Genomic DNA, 22,115 nt, shown 5'->3' on the forward strand with positions numbered 1-22,115 from the left:
TTTTCTTGTTCCAACACTTTTATCAAGCAGCTGATACTGAATTATTTAAACCCCAGACACACATTTTTTTTTTTTTTTGGGCTGCAGTATTTCATTAAATGAAAATATTCTCGTATTATTTCGTTCACATTTTTACAGACATATTTGATACTGTTGTTGAGTAGAATCTGAGCCGTGAGTGGTTCCGGTGAGTGTTTTTAAAAAGGTTGAAGTGCCGTTTCTAAATTCCTAACATCAAAGATGCTACGTTATTGATGTTAAGCCCTTTTTTATATTTCCTATCACTCCAAAGGTATAATATTTCCGAGTGGTCACGTGTGTATTATACGCAGGAATGCAGCATAATAGCGCTATAATACTGAGTGTGCCCCGTCATCTCGTCCTTCTGTGGCTGCAGCGCTGCTTAACTTACAACAGCTCCATGAAAAATGTACAACCGTCAAGTTGCCCACGGAAACCCTAAAGAAAGAACACAGATGCCTCGAGTCATTTCGCTCTCCCTTTGTGTATCACTCATTGCCGGGTTGGCCCTGCGAGTGCAGCGTTAGCACAGGTGTGTGTGTGTGAGTGTGTGTGTGTGTGTGTGTGTGTGCCTTAGGCGTTGATTGATTGAGATGGTTTTGGTGGTCCAGGTGTGTCCGAGACCTTTTGGTTACTGTAGATAGTAGCTGCCCTGCAGCTCGCTGAAACACACACTCAGGTCAGAGGACTCTGTCCATTAGCGCATCTGCTAATGGGGGGTTTATCTTTTCAGGATAAACATGCAGTGGACGGACTCAAAGTGAGGAGTGAATGGCATTAATGAGTCAAGTTTTCTGGGTAGCTGCTGACTTGGCAGCGACCCTGTGAGGAGAGGACTCACTGATACACTAAAAAATGTCTCTCTCTCTCTCCGCGTTGGAAAAAAAAAAATCATTTACACACCAGGAACTGAGGGAAAAGCATCATCAGATTTATGATCAAAGCCGGTGTTGTTAGTGCTACATGGTGAAAAAACCTCGGAGTGGCTGCACTACGCCACCTCTCTCCCTCTGCATCTATAATGCATGATCAGTGGGGGTTTTAGTATACATGAGCGGCATGCTTAGCTCCCTCGCCGGAGCTCGCTCCCTCTCCACGAGCGCAGAGAAAAGGGAGTGTGGGTGGGTGTATGGGGAACCTCCTCCTCATTTAGTGAGCCGCTTGGCTCTGCGCTCGAGGCTGGGCTTGTCCTTGAGATCTGGGATCACGTTATTTCACCTCACAATAACCTCCCATCATTAGGACGGATAAAGTGACCCGATGTTGAAGGTGGCGGCAGCTACCTGGCCTTGAAGCACAGCGGGGGCAGCTCCGGCCTTCAGTCCCGTGATATCCGTTTCTCTCTATCGCCCTCTCTGTCGGGTTTGATCTCCGGCCGGCTTGCCCAGCCTCCTCCGGACAGTGGCGAGGTGTAAAAAAAAAACAGCCCTTTGCTCATCTCTCAGCGACGTAATCCCATCATTACAGAGCACCAAGAACCAACACGGCCCAATTAGGCTAATCCCATCCCTCTGTGGGTGCACACACACACCTCCTGCTGCTGCTCACACTAATATACATCTCAATCAGGTGCCCCTGCTTGCTCACCAGCCTGTAACACACACACACACACATTCCTATGCACAGTGTGCTCCAGGTCCTTTATCTTAATTAGCGATTCATTTCATGAGTTCCTGAGAAGAAGACGAAGAAGAAGAAGAAGAGGAGGAAGCATGGCAGCGCGGGGCGGGCCGGGGCTTGGGGACCGAGCCTCACCACCATCTCTTTCTCTGTTCTGTTGTCACAACAAAGCCGCGGCTGCTCGCATGCATCACTGGAGTCGATGACAAGAAGACTAATTGCACAAAATGATGCGGCCAGGTCAGCGTGTGTTCTGAAGCCGGAGCTAACACGGTGTCGTTTCTTTATAACAGTGATGTGTGACAGAGTGGCCACACATCAACCTCCACCTTGAATACATTACACACGCCTCTAATTAGCATCTTGCTAGTACATGTTGAATAAATGACTACTGGTGGTGGTGGTGGGTTTTCAACTAACACATAAACATTTTTAATAGTAATGCAACAAAAAACTAGGACTGTCATGGTTAACACGATAATAACTCGTTAACGCAAAGTCGTTTTAACACAAATTTCTTTAACGCATTAACGCAACTTACGATTTTTAGTTTGTAGCGGGCTCAGTATTAAAGCTAGAGTGAAGATACTGACATCATATGGAACTAAAAAACCTAAGGAATCCATCTGTACCAACCATGTCATACTAGCTTGTCGCGAATGAGGCTGAATAACGCTCCAAACGTACGCTAAATTTTGGCGAGGAAAAACTGTCATGGCCATTTTCAAAGGGGTCCCTTGACCTCTGACCTCCAGATATGTGAATGAAAACGGGTTCTATGGGTACCCACGAGTCTCCCCTTTACAGACATGCCCACTTTATGATAATCACATGCAGTTTGGGGAAAGTCATAGTCAAGTCAGCACACTGACACACTGACAGCTGTTGTTGCCTGTTGGGCTGCAGTTTGCCATGTTATGATTGGAGCATATTGTTTTATTCTAAATGCAGTACCTGTGAGGGTTTGTGGATCAATATCTGTCATTGTTTTGTGTTGTTCATTGATTTGCACTAATAAATATATACAAACATTTGCATAAAGCAGCATATTTGTCCACTCCCATGTTGATAAGAGTATTAAATACTTGATAAATCTCCCTTTAAGGTACATTTTGATCAGATAAAAAATGATTAATCAAAATTAGATATTTTAATCGATTGACAGCCCTAAAAAAAAACATTAAAAAGAAATTTAAATTGTTATTATTAGAGTTTTTTTTACTCTGCATAATAACTTTTCTTTTGCTATACCTAATTGTGTCACTTTTCCAGTGGGAACACAATACATACTCAAACAAACTGGTGCTGTGGAACTGGGGGAAAACTCTTACTAACAACTCCTACTACTAGTACTATACTACTAACTTACTTACTCACTTTATAAAGGCTGCTTTATTAAAGTTAGTGCAGTCTGTTCATTAATAAATTAGTCAAATTCTCACTGAAGTGAGAAAAAAAAGAAGAAAAGTTCAACATTTACTGTTTCTCCAATGTGAGAATTTGCGTATTATTTTCTGTTCTATATTATTATAAAGTTCATATCATTGGATTTTTTTTAATGTCGGTCAAACAAAAAAAAAAAACGAAGCAATTTCAGAAACCTGTGATGGACATTTTCTCTATTTTCTGGCTTTTTAACGACAAAGCGATTGATTGATTAACCGAAAAAACAATCAACAGATTAATCAATAATAAAAATAATCGTGGCGTAACTGCTTTAAATATTGCAGCAACTATTTATAAAAGCAACTATTTATCCGTTTAACTTTGAGGCTATAAAGGAAATTACAAGCGATAACAGTTCACACTGAGCGTATAGAGGAATGTAATAAAAAACAACTGAACAAAAATGTTTCTCTTTTATATCATTAGAGTTTTTTTTAGTCTGCATAATTTTTTTTTTTACCATACCTAATTTTGTATTAAATTAATTTTGTATTAACTCCGAGCTTCTCTTTCTGCATTCATTCATGACCTTGGAAAATAGAAATACTATCTAATAAAAAACTCTAAGTAGCCATTTTTCCAGAGCTTTCAGCCACATCTTTTGAACACGTGTGATGACGTCTGAACTAACTATCTGCTGATGAAAACCCGGAATGAGCAAGTTAATGCAAAAATAGGATTTTAAATAGTGGGGAGGAATGAAATACTTTTAAAAACTCCTATGTGAATGTCGCAGAAGACATCTTTCATCTCTGGGTACTATGAATCTATACAGCCTTGGTTTTCTATCTGAATCTCTTTGTGTGGCACCGGCAACACTACCATAGCAAACCTTCATATATATATATATTTTTTTCTTCAAATTGAAAGCATATTCAGCCTCATTGTGTATGTCTCCATGCTTCTACCAGCCCCTCAGTGTCAATCTATTTGTTGCAGTTAAAGGCGTTCTGTGCACTCAGAGGTCAGGCTGTGTAGGAAGGATAGATGGAGGCCATGACGGGAGGGTGAGGTTAAGGAAAGAGGTGAAGAAGGCAGGGACGACATAAACACTACAACAACCCAGTCCCGGGTTTAAACACCTTTAAAAACACACGAGACAGCGGTGATGATTTCAGGTCAGTTAACCTGTATATAATATTTCTATATAGCAAAATTAACTATATTATCACGATTAGAATAATTCATAATTCAACCCAGTCAGCAAATTCGCTTCTTCAGTCCACTCTATCCTAAACAACAACGTACATTTCCCTTTTTTTCCTCAGCATGACTTTCAACAACAGATTTTTCGTGCGTTTTCCTACAAATGTGCTCCAGTCTTTTCAAAATAAAACTACTTAGGTTTAGGAATAGATCGACATGGTTAGGTTTAGGCAACACAAATACATAGAAAGTTTTAGGAATAGATTGTAGTTTGGGTTTAAATATCTTCGGAAGTGGTGTAACTTAAGTATGGTAGTTACGTGACAAATAAATCATCGTTGACTTCTGGTTTCACACGGGACACAAACGCCGGTCTCCTATAGGCGAAAGTCCTGTGTTTTTTGACCAACCCAACCTCCTCCCTACGTTGCGCTTGCCACTCTTTATACTTCCTGGTTCACAAAGTAGTGGATTACATATTGAGTTCATGCTGACCATCAAGAAAAAAACTTGAAATTTGTGTATACACGTATCAATACATTCAATTTTGTGACTATTTCAAGAACTGCTGTGCAACTGGGCTGATATGAAACACCTTTCCACATAAAAACACACAAGATGATATTATCATGACTGATTAGAATCATTCATAATTCAACCCAGCTGCTACCTCAGTCCACTCTATCCTAAACAATAATGTTGAAATTATGTTAACAGTTTAAAACAATATCAATGTATAACACAGTCTCACAGCAGTCATGAAATTTCATCTATTTGATCTATTCACAAAGAGACGAATTTCACTTTTCTTTGTGACGCTCAGCACGACTTTCAACAACAGATTTTTCATGTGTTTTCCTACAAATGTCCAGCAACGTGTGACGCATGTATCAATTTAGGTTTAGGAATAGATCAACTTGGTTAGGCTTAGGTAACAAAACTACTTCGTTAGGTTTAGGAAAGGATCGCGGTTTGGGTTAAAATAACTCCGGAAGTGCCGTCACTTAAGTACGGAAGTTACTTGACTTCTAGTTTCACACGGGACACAAACACCGGCCTCCTCGGCGATAAATGCTGTGTTTTTTTACCCACCCGACCTCCTCCCTATACGCGGCGTTCACCGCTCTCTATACTTTCCCGATAAACAATTACGTGGATTATATATGAATTGATTTCATGCTGACCATCACGAAATAACTGGGCTGGTATGGAACACCTTTCCACATAAAAACACACAAGACATCAATGATGATTTCAGGTCAGTCAACCTGTAAACAGAATACTGTTTCCATTTATGACACGGCTTTGCTGAATACTCGATTCTGATTGGTCAATCACGGTGTCCTACGGTCTGTTATTTCTTAATAGCAGACCGTTGCTATGTATAACAGACCGTTGCTATGCATGGGCGCAGCTCTGATGTCGGACTCTGGCGGACCGCTTTTGTGTCAAATTATTGATTTCTTAAGTAAGTAGCCATGTAATATGCTGGATAATGTACAGCGAGCCTGTTATTGTTGTGAAATAACATCGCCCTGTTGGGGTTTATTTCACAACAACGACCGGTTTGCTGTACATTATCCCTTACTAAGCTAATTTAACTATTATCAGCTGTTTCCTGGCTTTCGTGAAATTTCAATCAAGTTCGCTTCTTCAGTCCACTGTATCCTTATTTTAAATCATATTAACAATTGTTAATCTATGTGGTGACCTTTAGATGTAGAGTGTGTGGATGTTATATATAAAAACTACAGTTTGCATTCGAAGACAGAGACAGAAAGAAAACAAAAATGTTCTGTGTGCTCAAAGTGGAACATCATCTTCATTCCTCTGCTGGGCTAACAGCCACGACATCCTTCACACCCACACACACACACACACAAGAAATAAAATGAAATGGTCCTTTCTGGCTCTTAAAATAAAATCCTGCCATATGAATCCTGAATGGCCACGGAGACTCAGCAGAAGTGAACAGCTGCTTTGGACGGAGACAGTCCAGGGGACGGACGGGGGGACTTGTTGGCCTAATGCGCTGGAAAACTAATCAATTAGCAGCAGCTCGGCACTCACACACACTCACACACACACACACACATACACTGACTGACTAACTGACACTCAATGGGGGAAACAAGCGTTGCTGGTGCCAAAGAGTGAATAACAACAGGGCGATCAGCAGCTCCGAGGAAAGAGATCAGATTTTATTATCAGCCGTTAATCAGTTAACAAGACGATCACGGCTGGAGGGAAGTGAAGGAGAGTTTCTCTGCTGATGGGAAACAGAAATGTGGCACCGATTTGATCCATTTAAAGGTTGACTTTTTGTACGAATTAAAACACATTTTCTTGAATAACTTGGCGGTAACTTTACGCAACACAGACTGGGAGCAAGATGTGGATTATAGTTCTGTTTATTATGATTATTGGCATTCATAATTCTTCTTTTTAGGATTTTAGTGATAGTGATACGACTTCCTATTAAAGCAGCATTTATAAAGGGTTCAGAAAGTGTAACTAATGGATGTATTAATGATTAATAAATGATTTACTAATGCTTTATAGATCAGTTATGAGAAAACAGTGTCAGGTTACAACATCCTTTTGGCCGGTGTTTATCCTCCAAACAACTAGTTCTGATTAAAGGTTTACAATGAACTGATAAAGTAACATTAGTAAATGATTTATAAAACAGTTTATAAACCCTTTATAAAGGCTGCTTTATTAGAAAGTTAGTTGATTAATCAATTACTCAACCAAAATAAAGAAACATTTACTGTCTATTCAATGTGAGAATTATTATTTTCTGTTCTATATTATTATAAAGTTCACATCTTTTATTGTTGGTCAAACAAAAGAAAAGCAATTTCAGGAACGTTTTTCTCTATTTTCTGGCTTTTTAATGACAAAGATTGATTAACCATGTAAACAATCAACAAATTAATCTATATTAAAAAATAATAATAGCAAAATAAAAAGTAACTGCTTTTAAATGTTCAGCAAAAACATATAAAAGCAACTGTTTTATCCATTTAACTTTGAAGTTATAAAGGAAATTACAAATGAAAATGTACAGCCAAACTCACATTGATATTGTGAATGTAATAAAAAAAAAAAATTAAAGGGTAACACATATTTAAATGGTCACTAAAAAACAAACGGCACAGCGATCAAGAAAAGCTGAACATTCACACACACACACAGAGGAAAATAAATATGTGATGCAGCCAGAACACACAGACAACTCTCAGGAATTCAGTGGGAGCGCGGTGTTCCTGGTACCACTCTCGCATCCTGCTCGTAACGCCGACTTCCACCAATAAAACCACCTCACAGCGCCAAAACTTGTAGCTGCGTTGACTACACACCACCATGGCCCCACCACCGCCGATCACAGTGCTGTGCGCGAGTGAAGAGAACACAGTCTCATAAATAAATCACGCCTTGGACCGGGTTGTGTATTTGACAGCGAGGCAGTAAAACGTTAATTGATGACAAGTGTTAGTTAAAGCGAGGTTACGATACATGAGCTGCTCAGCGGGGCGACGTGATCCGGCCTCAGCCTGCATGATTTAATGTCACTCACACTGAGGAAGAGGAAGCACTTTAACACGCAGCGCCAGATAAAAATGATTAAACATTGGACTTTTTTTATACGCAAAACCCCCTCAGCCTGCAGAGCCACCCAGTTTTAAAGTAGAATACACGTTCCCTTAACGGCGCATTGGACCTGAAAAGGAGAAGACAAACCCAGGGAAAAGCCTGAGCGAGTACAAGTAGTGACAGGCTGTGTTTGAGCCTATTAAGAGTCCAAAGACAGCGTGAACAACTCATTATTTCATACTCATCCAGCAGTCAATCACAAGAAAGCACACACATGTTCCAACACTGACGCGCACAAAGAAGGTAGCAGATCTTTTACCTGAATATCCATGAGAAAAAGGGTTGGCTTCTTTAAAGGAAAAAAAAAAAAAAGACAATGTGGTGTTGGTTGGTGGTGGTGGGGAGGGAGGGAGGGTGGGGTAGGGGGGAGAGAGAGAGAAGAGGAGAAGAGGAGAAGGAGGCGAGCCAAAGTTTGGCTTCCTGGTGTATGTGGCTCCCCGTTAGGAACTCGAAGGGAGTGTTTGGCTCGGAGAGGGAGTAAATGAGGGGAACATGTTAGTACACTGAGTCTGAGAGAGTTTGGCTCCCAGCTACGCTCTGATTCATATCAGATCTCAAACCCCCCCTTCTCCTCTCCTCGCCTGCCTCTTGACAATCTTGTCACATCTGGCTGACAAATCCTCACAAGCCTTTTGGTGGCAGCGCGGAGCAGACGCAAGGGGTGGCTGCTGCGAGTTAAAGGGGGGGTAGGTTGGGGGCCAGCTCGAGGAGACGCTGAAGGGGGGTAAAAGGCTGGAGCAGATACACCCCCCCCACCAGCACCACCACCACCACCACCACCATCCTCTCACGAATGGACCATCATGAAGCTAATGAAGCTGACGAGGCTGGCAGGCTGCACACACACACAAAGCGAAGCGCAACTCTGTGAAGACGAGCAGGGGCCCTATATGTATGTGTGTGTGTGTGTGTGTGTGTGTGTGTGCGCCCCGGGGCCCTGCAGCACTAAAGAGAAACACCCACAGAAAGAGTTGTTGGAGGAGGTGGAGAAGAAGTGAAGGAAACAAGCGACAGAGAGAGGGAGATAGTAGCAGGCATAAAGAGATAGGACATGAGTGTGTGTTAAAGGAAAGACGCACACACACACACACACACACACACACACGCACACACACACACACATACATATATAAATCTAAATCACTTTCATGGATTGCTGGAGTAATGGCCTCTCACACACAATGGAAAAGGCAACCTGTTAGAGGAGCATATAAAATGTTCTCCTCACATGGAGAAACGATGGCAGATTATAAATTGTTTAACATTATATTTGTTATTATTATATTTTGATTTAGATATTTGTAAAAATTTAACAATTAATAAATACCAAACTCTGCAATTATCTAAAAATGTAACGTGTTTGACATTAAAAGTTGTAGATATGAATCTATTTTACATACCTTGAGATAACTCATCAGATTTGTTTTAATTTAGAAGCATTCTCGTTATTATGAGGCTCAAAATAGATAATAAAGATGATAAATGACAATTTGTTATAAAACAAATTGCTGACATTTAGACGTGTGTGTGTGTGTATGTGCGTGCATGTGCGCATGTGTAAGTGCGTGTGCATCCTTACACAAGTATATGGATTTATGTACACCATGTGTACGTAGGTGCAAGGTACACCTGTATAGGCTGTGCAGACATACCAATTTATGTTAAGGTATATTGTGTATATATATATATATATATATATATATATATGCATGTTTCCATAGTATTATTTGTACGCCAGGTATTGTTATGTGCATGCACAATATACCATGAATCAATTTAAGTTGAATTGTTTTGGATCTGTATATGTATACATGTTCTTTTCTGTCAACGTGAACTAATAAAAAGTTGTTTTCAACAAAAAAGATTAAGCGTCTATTTAATTTTTTTAATAAATAAAAGAATGTGGTAAAAGAATTAAGTAATAAATAAGTAAGTGGCCTTTTCAATTAGCTGTTTTTATTTCAGCTTTGATGATCTGACAGTGTTTCATTTATTAAATCTATCTCATAATGTTGTGGATGTTAAAGTCCAGCCTGTCTGATGCTGCTCCTCTCTCCTCTAACAGCGAATAAAACCACAATTTGTTTCTCCTTCAACTGTTTAGCACTGATTACACTCACACACACACACACACACACACACACACACACACACGCACACACACATACTGTACACACACACACACACACACAGTGTGTTGCCGCTGCCGCTACCGCCACCGCCGCCACCAACATGCAGACAGCTCAGCTAATTGTTACATTATGGCTGCAGCAAAACATTAGGCTGCTCTTAAATTACATTGCAATAGGCTGTGGCCGGCAGCCAGGAGGCTACAGGAGGCTACAAGAGGCTACAGGAGGCTACAGGAGGCTACAAGAGGCTACAAGAGGCTACAAGAGGCTACAAGAGGCTACAGGAGGCTACAAGAGGCTGCAGGAGGCCAGACCGCTCTGCTCCCCAAACTACAGATGGGTGGACGGATGGAGAACAGGCCCAGGTGAGGACTGGAGGCTGGTTTTCTCTCCTCACAGGAGATTATTGTCTTTAGGACGAGGGTACAATAAAATAAATACGGATAAAGTTCATAGGATTGGTTAGAATGAATCAAAAGAAAAAATGCAGAACATGATTTAAGAAAAGCGACTGAAATGGAGGAAAAAAAATTAAATAAGAGTCCTTCGCCGCTGAGAGAGGACGTCCAACTTGTCTGCTATTGTTTACTGGGAGTTGTCTCTCTGGATTCTTGGAAGGCATGTGAGGACAATCTCTGTCCACGCTGACCGCGGCGAAGACGTTCTCATTTGCTTACAAAAAAATGTCAGCTTTTTTGGGTGAGTTTTGAAAAGTTTCAAGAAAGCTGACTGTTTAAAAAAACTGTCAATTACCAAACAGCTGGCATCAAATCACTTATCACTCACTTATTCATTGATCAGATAGTTCCTAATTGAATTTTTTTTTAAATGCTAATTTTATACTATTTTATTAAGGCAAAGTTTTTGTAGTTCTTTTGTTTTTAGAAACTGCTGAAAAAAAATGAACATTTCTAAAAAAGAAAGTTATCAGAAAAAAATCATTTTGGTATAATACTGAAACTCGTTTTGTCACTAACGCTACCCAGCTCTATTGATCACCATGTGACAACTTGTAACAACAAATCCTAATAAATCAGCATAAATCAGCATTTCTCTTTGGCACACATAAAGTAGTGAACGTCTTCAATCCTGAAACATTTCTCCCTCAAAGTCTCTGATCTCCGTAATAAACTCCTTCCACTTTGCTTTTGTCAAACATATCCTTCTCGTGTGTGTGAACAGACAGTGAATAGCAGCGTCTCTCTTACCTCGGCCATTGTCATTTAGTCGGATGTTTCCAAGGATACCGTGGAGTTTGCCATTCCCCGCGAGTCCCACAAAACAACTGCCTCCAACTCTCCCCGTCCGCACAAATACTAACGCAAAAGAGCCATCACACACAGCAGCATCTCCTTCAACAACACAGACACCGACACACACACATGTACTCTGTCTGCTCTCTCACACACACACTGAGCCACCAACAAAAAAAAGAGACGTAGTAGTGCTTCAAACACACACACACATACACTCGCTCAAACACACACACACACACACGCCTCCTCTGCTTTCTCTCCTCTAATGTTGCCGTGGACTGGCTCTAAACTACTCAAGATGTTCAGTGTGTGTGTGTTGAAACTGGGCACAGGGGATTGGAATGAGATCCTCCCACTCGGCATTCTCACCTCAGGAGCTGCTCCCTCCCTATAGCCTGCACACACACACACACACACACACACACACACACATATGGAGGTGTGCATGCTCTTTCACTCACACACACACACACACACACACACACACACACACACATGTCTACCCCCTCAGAGTCACAGGGCAGTCCCCTCACAGCTGGCTGGAAGAGGGCATGACACTCATCTTTCACAGAGATTTGATCAAAAGGAATCACAAAGGCTGGAGGCTCTCCTAATGCAGTCAGGGGAGAGACTCTCTCTCCTCTCTCTCTGTCTGTCTGAGTAATGCCCTAAATCAACGCTGCCCCTCTTAGTGCACACACAGCCCAGTGTGTGTGTGTGTGTGTGTGTGTGTCTGGATTCACCTTAACACAGCTCTGTGAACAGCCTCCATAACAAGTTATGCCTTGTGCCGTCAGGAATGTGTCAGCGTCTGTGTTGAGTGTTTCTCGGGAGGAGGGGGACTTCACACATGACAAAAACTAAATCTGTGTTATCTTATAGGGAATACGTGGACCTCATACTGGCCAACCTTGAGACCTTAAGAAAAAGGGAGGATTTCGAAACCTAAGCGGGGGAGTCTGGGGGGCGTCCCCTCAGAAATATTTGAGTTACAGAGACTTTGTTTCCTGCATTCTGGTGACTTTAAAGGAGTGAAACTAACAAAATAATGAGTACACTGCAACACATACTTGCTAACCCTCCAGATTTCCCCGGGAGACTCCTGTTTTTCATTGCACTCTTCCCAGTTTCGTCCCGGGGTCACAATTCCACCGAATTTCTCCGGAATTATGGCAAATTTTCACAATTTTTTTTCCTTTTCGTTATCTCAGCCTGTTTCTGGAACTGAACAGTGTGTATAATCCACACTATTTCCACCCGGACGACAATAGAGCTACAGTAACTGTCGATTCCTAGCGGAAGAGAGCAGTCTACACTCGTGACGCAGCGCAGTTTGAGCTGATGTTTGAGCTGTGCTCGCCGCAGCGTGCAGCGCCCAAAGTTGGGCTTTGCTCGATGCAGCGAAAAGCTGTCGTGGCGCGGCGCAAGCCGTTAGAAATAACGTGTTTCAGAGCGTAAAGACCCCACGAATCCTCTCTATTTTTAAGGTCTCAAGATTGGCAAGTATGCAACAACACCATTTTTATGTTAAACTTTTAATTTTACCTTTAACTCCCAGGAAAGAAAACTGAATAATTCGCCCCTGTGGTGTGAACTTGGTGTGTGAATCTCTGGCATAAACTAATATTCATCAGTTTTTATATATATTTTTGCTCCTGCTTGAGTCTTTCTTTCTCTTAGTTCTCTCCATTTCTCTCTCACTCACTGAAGGTCCTTTCAGACACAACGCAACAACGTCACCACTGCGCTCTGAAACCCGTTATTTCCAAGTTTGGAACGTTATCTAGCCTCCTTCTTGACAAGCTAGTATGACATGGTTGGTACCGATGGGTTCTTTAGGTTTCTTTAGTGACATATGATACCCGTATATTCACTCTAGCGTTAATGTGTTAAAGCAGTTAATGGTGTTAAAACAAATTTGCGTTAACACATTATGGCGTTAACTTTGAAATTAAGATTTTAAAACAAATACTGCTCAGTTATCTTTTCTAAAATCTGGTATCGCATTGGTACTTATAGAAAGACTTTACAAATGCCCAGCCCTTGTGTTAAAGCTAAATAAAAATAAGCCACATGTTTGTCAGGCAGTTAAGAGCTACAGTGAACATAAAGGGCAGATCCTTTTTGATGACGTTCTGCCTCCTATTGAATCTATATTATGAAACACAAAAGATCAAGGTTTCCCATTCTAAGCACAGCTGAATGCTGACGGGAGATGCTGTGTACAAGTTCAAAACTGTGTGAAATGACACAAACACTTTAGAGACGAGCTTTAAAGTGTTGACCTTACCTAATGAAAAAGGACTGCCACTTAATTCCATATGTTTTCTACAACTTATATATATATCTATTCAACTGATGGTGATTTCATATACAGGATAGCTGCGTTAGATTCATCAAATACGGGTTACGGTCACAGTTTTCACCCCTCGTCCTTTACTCTTACTTTTCCGTTTCTGTGTCTTTTTTTTCTTTCCTTCTTTTCCTCTCCGTGGCGGAGGGAAAGCTCTGATGAGTTTAGCCATTAGAGGCATCTGCTAATCCACAAATTACACAGCAAGTTTAAACAGGTACACCTGGTGTGCTCCACCTGTGGCAGCTTCAGGGAGGAAGGGAGGAGGGAGTCGGGGGGGATAAAGCCACCAAGCTGAGACACACTTTAAAGGGTTCAGTAGATAGAAAGCACAAACAGACTTTAATTCTTTTTTTTCTTTAAATCATTAGTTGATGAATTAATTGACATAAAAATAAATGAGCACTATAATAATCAATTAATCGTTAGTAAGTCATCATAATCGTGGGACAAAGGTGTCAAACATCCTACAGTGGGCATTTTTCATTAAATTAAAGACCATGATTAACCGAAATGATTGGCAGATTAATGAATAATGAAAGTAATCTTTAGTTGCAGACCTACTTGGTATTAGAGCTTTGATTCTCTCCCAGAACCCGATTGAGCCCGACCCGAACCCAGCTGTAATTTTTCAAAATTCCCCTGGGCTTGAATCAGGTCGGGTTTGTGCCAATTCACTGGTGTTTGTTATTTATTTATTAATTGATATATTAAAAAACAAACGAGTGAACAGGCTGCTCTCGTTCACTGTTCGTACTTATACCTACGAAAAGTAATGCGCTGTAATTCGTATATGATTGTGAGCCAGGACGAGCAGGGCTGCCGCTGAGGAAATAGTATAGTATATAGTAGTATAAAGAGCGACAAAGTCTGTGTAGGGAGGAGGAGGCTGGTGTGGATGGATGGATCAAACAAAACACAGGACATTAACCCAGGAGAATGGCGTTTTAAATTGATACGTGCGTCACGTGTTGCTGGACAATTGTAGGAAAACGCACAAAAAATCCATTATTGAAAGTCGTGCTGAGCATCACGAAAAAAAAGGGAAATTTGTGTCTATGTAGACGAATCAAATAGATTAAAATTCATGACTTCACGAACTGCCATGAGACTGTGTTGTACATTAACATTGTTTTAAACTGATAACATAGTTTCAGCATTGTTGTTTAGGATAACTAACTAGTTTGTTGTCTAAACCTAACAAAGTCGATCTTTTCCTAAACCTAACTAAGTAGTTTTACTGCCTAAACCTAATGACGTTGTTTCCTGTGAAGACAGAAGTTTATTTTGAAAAGACTGTATGCATGTAACAAGTGGAAAACAAACCAAACGGAGGAATAACTTTGTAAGATATCATATCATCACTAAGCAGTTTGCTGCATAAGCCTAACTAAGTTGATTTTTTCCTAAACCTAACTAAGTAGTTTTATTTTGAAAAGACTGGAGCGGAAATTGACACGTGCATCACGTGTTGCTGGACATTCGCAGGAAAACGTGCAAAAAATAACTAATAAATCTTCGTAAAATTTCACACGAACCGTTGTTTGAGGATACATTATAATGCAGCACCTCCAAAAGTCACTGCACCATATTTATATAATTTAACAGCTTCTTGTATAATCTCATTTGTCTACTTTTAGGGGGTTCAGTGCCTTGCTAAAAGGTAACTCAACTGAAGTGGGAGGGAAGAGCATTACTCATCCACTTTCCCCGCCCACATTCTCCCAGCGAGGAACTCACCCTGACAAGCCTCCAATCATGAACCCGCTTCTCTAACCTCTAGGCTAGCAACACCCCCTTGACTTGACATTCACAAATTTGCCAAGCAGCCGCGCTAACTGATAAAAATGCAGCTAATGGCCCTTGAAGTTGGACATTAAAACTGCATTACTTTCCACGGGAGATCAAAGCCGTTCTTATTTGTGAAAAGCCCAAAAATTTTATGAGGTTACATATATGGATGAGAGACACCCCGTCAAGGCATGTAACGCAGGGTTGGAAAGCCCTCCACTCCCCTGCGGTCGTCCAGGCAAGCAGATCTGCTTACCGGCCTTGTATTTATTCCATACCTAAGGGATGCATACCAAACACAGCCCCAGACCTGGCCTGGATTAGGTCTGCACTGCCTGTCAGATTGCTGCTCCCTGGGCTGGAGCGCGGCAGACGTATTTGCACCCCGGGGGCTGAGCGTAGAAGCTGCAGCTAAAACCACAGCAAATAAACTCCATGTGCAGCAGAACAGGTCACGCTGCCTACTTACATGTCTGTCATTAGCCTTCCTGCAGGGGGAGAGTGAAACGGGCCTGAGTACTTGAGCAGATGAGCAGCTCTGGGAGAGCATTACACACTCCTTTACACTTTCTTTATTTGATGAAGCCGGGCGTATATATCAGATGTATCACCTACTAACCGTTACCTTCCCATGAAGATCGAATTGCTGTTACGACCCGAATAAAGTGACCCATACTCACTCCCAACTCGTCAAGTACCCTTTAGCGTCTGCATGAGACGCACCAGGCTTTCAACTAACTCCAATGTAAACACATCCACGTCAACTGTCGACTGACGCCGTTTAAGGTAAGGACGTGGATTCCAAGCAAAAATAATATCCGATAATATTCTCTGCCGATGCTACACAATGTATTCTCCTGCTATGCTGATTGTTGCACCGATGGAGTAACAGCTTTTGACCTGCAACGAATCCTGGTTGAGGAATGGAACGCCATCCCACAGCAACGTGTGACCCGGTTGGTGACCAGCATGAGGAGGAGGTGCCAGGCTGTATTGGCTGCGTATGGATCTTCCACCGCTACTGAGGCTCCTGACGGTGTATTAAATGAATAAAGTGTAAAATAGCCAATATGTCTTGTTTGTTCCTTGTTAATGATAGAGAGTTCAATCATCCAATCCACCAAACAACTCAAAACAAGAGTCAACACCAACAGGAGAATACACGGTTTACCATTGACGGAGCATTTTGGCAAATATTTCTTGGACGCTACCCACATAATCAGCTGTGCTGCTCATCCCACAAATGCATGATCCTTACAAGTGGGACATCATTGTGAAGGTAAATAAACAGGCTTTCCAACGATTTAAAATACAATGCCAATTAGTATTGTAACAACAGAGAAATAATCGACCAAACACAAGTTTCCAAACTTTTTTTTCCAAGTTTATTTTTAAGACAGGATGAATGCGCATAAAGTAATCGTTTTCTTTTTATAATTTAATGACTGTTAAAAAAATCGAAAAACCCAGTAAACCACTGTTCATGTCCCGTGTGAAACCAGGACAATGTTTAATTATTTTACCCTAACTTTTGTTACATAACAAACCTACTTATTTGAACCCAAACCACGATCTTTTCCTAAACCTAACCGAGTACTTTTGTTGCCTAAACCTAACCAAAAACCACTACCTAAAATCTAAGTATACCTATTTTTACTTTGAAGTTTATTTTGAAAAGACACTGTAAGCATGCCATGTAACAAGCAGAAACTATACGTTTCCTGTGAACACAAGTTTATTTTGAAAAGACACTACGCATGTAACGAGAGGAAACTGACAGGCCGTCCCTGACACGTCCAAAACTAACTTTAGAGCAGAGGTGGGCAATTACTATTCCTAGGGGACCACATGAGAAACCCAGATTGTTGCCCGGGGCCAAACAAATTCTGTCAGACGTAACCTCTATTTTATCACTAGATTAAATTATAGAAAACATACTGCGCACTTATTTTTCAGCATTTATTATACTGAAAATCATTCCGAACATAATATCATTAAGAAAGCTACATTATATGCAGGAGTCTTTGAACCATACAGGACTGACTGTTTTGGGTAGTAATGTTTTCTTTAACAAAACTTAACATTTACCTCAACATTACATTGCTTTCTTTCGTTGCATGCAGCTTTGTAAAAAGTCCTTGCTGCTTTTGTAGCTCAGCTAACAATCCCTCGGCTGTCCTCACGTTCTCATCTCCAGATAGGTTTCTGTATTTTTCCGCATGTTTTGTCTCGAAGCGACTGCTCAAGTTGTATTCTTTGAATACAGCCACATGTTTGTTTCAAACTAAGCACACAGTTTTACCATCAACCTCTGTGAAAAGAAACTTAGCAGTCCATGACTTTTTATAGACGTGTCGCCTCAGCAGGTGACGCTACTTCAAATATAATTTTATGTCAATGTCAAGTGTGACAAAATAAAAGCTATTTTCTTTACTGTGTTTTTAGGTTGCAAATAAAATTGTGTGGTCTGTCTGAGACCTCCCGGGCCAGGCAGAACCATCACGAGGGCCGGTTCCAGTCCGCGGGTCGTATAATGCTCAGGTTTGCGCAACAGGGATACCTAGAGCGTCATAGTTTGAAGCGCAGGGCCACTGACCAAGCTTCAGTATTTGACGAGTTGGAAGCGACAATTTAGTTGTATAAAATTATGGGGGAATTCTTTTTAATTTTTAATTTTTCATTGTCAATAATTCCGACGATAATTGATTAATTGATGAATCTATTAAATGTCAGAAAAGTGAAGCATGGCCACAACATCTCTGAGTAGGTACTGACATCTTTAAATGTCTTGTTTTGTCCAGCCTGCAGTCTAATATGATGATATAAAACAAAGATAAGCAGCCAATCGTTACACTGGAGAAACTGGAAGTATTTTCAGAGTGTTTTTTTAGATTATTTAATATCTAATTTCAATACAAAACCCTACAAGGGAGGTTGTGTGTGTGTGTGTGTGTGTGTGTGTGTGTGTGTGTACATGCCGTGTGTCGTCCAAGTGTCGGCCTGCCTTTCCTCACTTTAGTTGACAGTAAAAAAAGCCAAAAGGGAGCGATTACCTCCCTGTTCCCTGCAAACTGTCCGTACCAGGCTCCAGCCACCACGCCAAATGGCCCGAGGTTTACCTGTCACTCCCTGCCATTATTCACTACAGAAACTCTCATTGGGTCACTGTAAATCACGCAGAGAGCAGGAAGACTTTAAATCAAGAAGAGAGAAAGGAGATCTTGATGTGTGACAGCGGCTTTTTGGCAGCCTGGGGAATCACTATTGTGTATTTCAGCATTACAGGACTCATTTGTTTACTCCCGCCCGTGTAGATACGCAGCGTGTGATGCAGTCAAGCAACAGTATGTGTGTGATTGTGTGTGAAGGAGATGGAAAGCGATGTAACAAGAAAAAAGTGAGGAGAGCGCTCTCGCCGTGCAGCCTGAGAGGAGGTCAGGACTGCTGGTGTGTGGGAGGCGCAGGGCTTTCATACAGATTTGGTTTTATATAAAACAGCATTAGTGAAAGCAGAGCTGGCCACTGAGTGCACTTCAAATGTTAAAAGAAGACCACAGGATATTAATGCTTACTATGAATATATTCTTCTCTCTTTAGTTAGTGGGTAAAGTGTATAGGACTTGGAGGTAAAATGGGAGCGATACTGATGGTACCATGCTCGGTGCACACGTGGTAAACGGTGCACAAAGACGTGCAAAACAAGGTTTGTGGACGTCAGCTTTAAAGCTGACCAGTTCAATTTTATATGTGAGATCCTTATTTGTCTCTATCAGTGTTTGAGTTACACCGTGTCTTTCAGGGGAGCCCTAATTCATTTGATATTATTTAGCCTGGGACAACAAAGACAATGTTCACCATTGCAAAGTTGTTTTAATTGCTCTCTGTCAAGAAACAATAAAAAGTCATGTTTGTGTTACGTTGTTAAACAGACCGGACCGAGGCTGCATTCCTTGACTATATGATCCCACAACATCAAATGTTTGTCCTACGGAAAACACAGCTAGATAACTTTTCCAACAACTACTCTAAACACAACAGCCAATGTTCGCTGCACGAAGATAACATCTCAATGCAAATGCGTCATCATTCAGTCGGCTATGTGTAAAACATTGCTGCGTTGTCTTCCAGACCGTGGTCAGGAAATTCAGCGGAGACTACAGGGCCAAAGTTGATGCTGACTTTGGGGTTAACCCCTTTCACTTTACCCAGCAGCTGGGAAGCAAGACTCAGGACCTGCAGCATTTATTCGTAGACAAACTGAAACCTACACCGTACATTTATTAACACTTTACTGCTAATTTCCTCTCCTCTCTGATCGCCAACACCTGTCTGCTCTCAACGCTGCGCCCATCACTCTCTCTCTCTCTCTCTCTCTCTCTCTCGCTCGACATCACACACTATGCACTGAGCTATTCCTTAGCAGCATGGCCATGAAATTACCAAAAGTGTGTTTGGCAAGCTCCCGACACGCTTGGCAGGGTGCACCTGACTGCAAACTGCGAAGAGTGATTTCTCTCTTCAGCCGATTCAACATACCGAATCGTCCGAAAAGCCTCCGACACGGGCAGACTAGAGCCGACGGTGCGGGACACACCGCAAAAACTAGACCGACAGACGCTCACCGTATCGGGGCCTTTACTTCAGGAACAGAACCTGGAATTCATTCTACTATTTTTTTTACTACAGCTCTCTATACATCCACGGTTCTAACAAAGACGCAAGCAAGAAGGAGTAAAACCTAAATCGTGAGCAAGCTAACTAGCTAGACAGGATATTCATTAGAGATATCTGCAACGTAATATTGCCTAGTCAAAACTCCAATTCAAGATATCCCTAATTCTATTTCGACTAGGCAAACCATTTTGACTAGTACGATTCAAACTACTTTTGCCATTCATGTGTGTGGGGTTTCTCATTACGGATGTCCACAATTCAGTTGCGGATATCCGTAACTGAATTGTGGACATCCGTAATTCCAGTTTCAGATATCTACAATGTAATTCTGACTAGTCAGAATTCCAGTTCAAGATATCTTTAATTCCTCTCAATTGCAGATATCTACATTGTAATTCTTAGATACCTAAAATTAAATTTGGACTAGTCAGAATGACGTTGTAGATATCTCTAACTGGAGTTACGGATAGCCAAAATGTAATTACAGATATCATGAATTAGAGTTTTGACGAGGCAAAATGATGTTGCATATATCTGTAATTACGTCAGCAGCTACGGCAAGTGGGAAGAGGAAGCTGTTCAAACATACTATGGTGCTGCACTGCAGTCGTATTGGTTTATAAAGTATGTCTGGAGACAATAAATCTACAATACGCTGTAAATTTCTACCACAACTTTCTAGTGAACGAATCTCTCGTTCCTCACAGATTCCTCGATGATGAGCTCTTTCTGTTTCATGTCATTTTCTAACTATCTGATCCACAGCGGTCCCTGACCACTCGTCTACACGTAGAGACTGACGTTATGTGTCCAGCTCGGGCCAATATCCAATGGGAAGCCTTGATGAGCAACGTCATGCACAACAATTCTGACTAGTCATAATGACGTTATAAAGATATCTGTAACTGTTATTTAGGATAGTCAGAACCAAATTCCGGATATCCCTAATGTTAATCTGGATAGTGAAGCTTAGCTATTAAATGTTAAAACGACTTGCCATAAGTTTTTAGCTGCTCGAGTGCTCTATAAAGATAAACACCTGTTAACGCAATTACAGCAGTGGCAGTGAGAATGAGCTCAGCAGTGGCTGACAGGCCTCCTTTAAACTCAATCTGGGACTGATCATCTGTGGGGAACTCAGTAGGAAATACAGCTAATCTATTGTTGTACAACTACTGACAGTGTTGGAAACCACAGACCAAACTGAAGTCCCACTTCAACTGCAACGGCCATCTATCTGTCAAACTCAACTTTCTATGCGGCCATTAAACATGTGAGTCACCGTTAAACGTCACTTTCCACCCGGCGGTGAGAATCACATGTAGGGTTAGGGTCCTCTGTGATGAGGACGTTCTCCAACATGTCTCATCTCAGTTCTTGAGTCTAGAGCAGAGCGGGGGGGGGGGCTCTGGAAAGACGTCTGGCCAATATGAGGGGAAACTGATGGGAACCAGCTGCCGGTCTGTTCGACCGCCACTGAAATGGTGTGAAGACATCCCTCTGAAGGACACATTGGACACACCTGCAGGTAAAAGCATTAGCGGGAGCAAAAACAGCTCAGCAGCTCTGCTCCTTTAAACACACGCAGTCGACATCATTGGTGCTATAAACTGATGAGATAGGCAGCATTCCTCTCAAGAAATGTATCTCCGACAGTGGAGAGTAATAACAGGTAATGTCAAATGGTGCTCGTGAGGCTTTTAGAGCTGCATGAGATTATAAACATTCATGTAAGAGAAGATGAATACGTAACCCAACAGTTTTTCAGTATTGATTTATCTGTCAATCTGTCTTTTAGTCATAAAAATGTCATCACAATTACCAGTTTTAAATAGCTTGGTTAAACATGATCCAACTGAAAAACCCAGCCCAGTGATGCCAACTCTTTTCCAATGAATTACTAGCAGCAGTAGCTCCAAAAGTCTCTAAATCTACAACAATAGTACGACGAACATCTGAGAATTCGTACAACACAAGCAATAGGAGGGAACAACATGAGTAAGTGCCAACAACAAC

At 41.4% G+C, this 22,115-nt stretch overlaps 1 protein-coding gene and 1 long non-coding RNA gene across 4 annotated transcripts in view; one reads left to right on the forward strand and one right to left on the reverse strand.

Annotated features, from left to right (window-relative positions):
- LOC141783034 (uncharacterized) overlaps positions 1–22,115 on the forward strand; it is a 589,922-nt gene that overhangs the window by 469,720 nt on the left and 98,087 nt on the right. The window lies entirely within an intron of this gene.
- bnc1 (basonuclin zinc finger protein 1) overlaps positions 1–22,115 on the reverse strand; it is a 71,603-nt gene that overhangs the window by 12,585 nt on the left and 36,903 nt on the right. Inside the window, exon 1 of one of the 3 annotated variants that reach the window (XM_074659404.1) lies at positions 11,234–11,585. The exons of 1 other annotated variant lie outside the window; for it this stretch is intronic. In XM_074659404.1, the coding sequence (XP_074515505.1) occupies positions 11,234–11,248 (15 nt within the window). In that variant the 5' untranslated portion in view covers positions 11,249–11,585. Of the gene's footprint in view, positions 1–8,152; positions 8,767–11,233; positions 11,586–22,115 lie in introns of those variants that run through there. One more of the 3 variants, XM_074659413.1, reaches the window with a different exon arrangement.

Source organism: Sebastes fasciatus, chromosome 2 (genome assembly GCF_043250625.1).
Source record: "Sebastes fasciatus isolate fSebFas1 chromosome 2, fSebFas1.pri, whole genome shotgun sequence".
Taxonomy (NCBI): Eukaryota; Metazoa; Chordata; class Actinopteri; order Perciformes; family Sebastidae; genus Sebastes; species Sebastes fasciatus.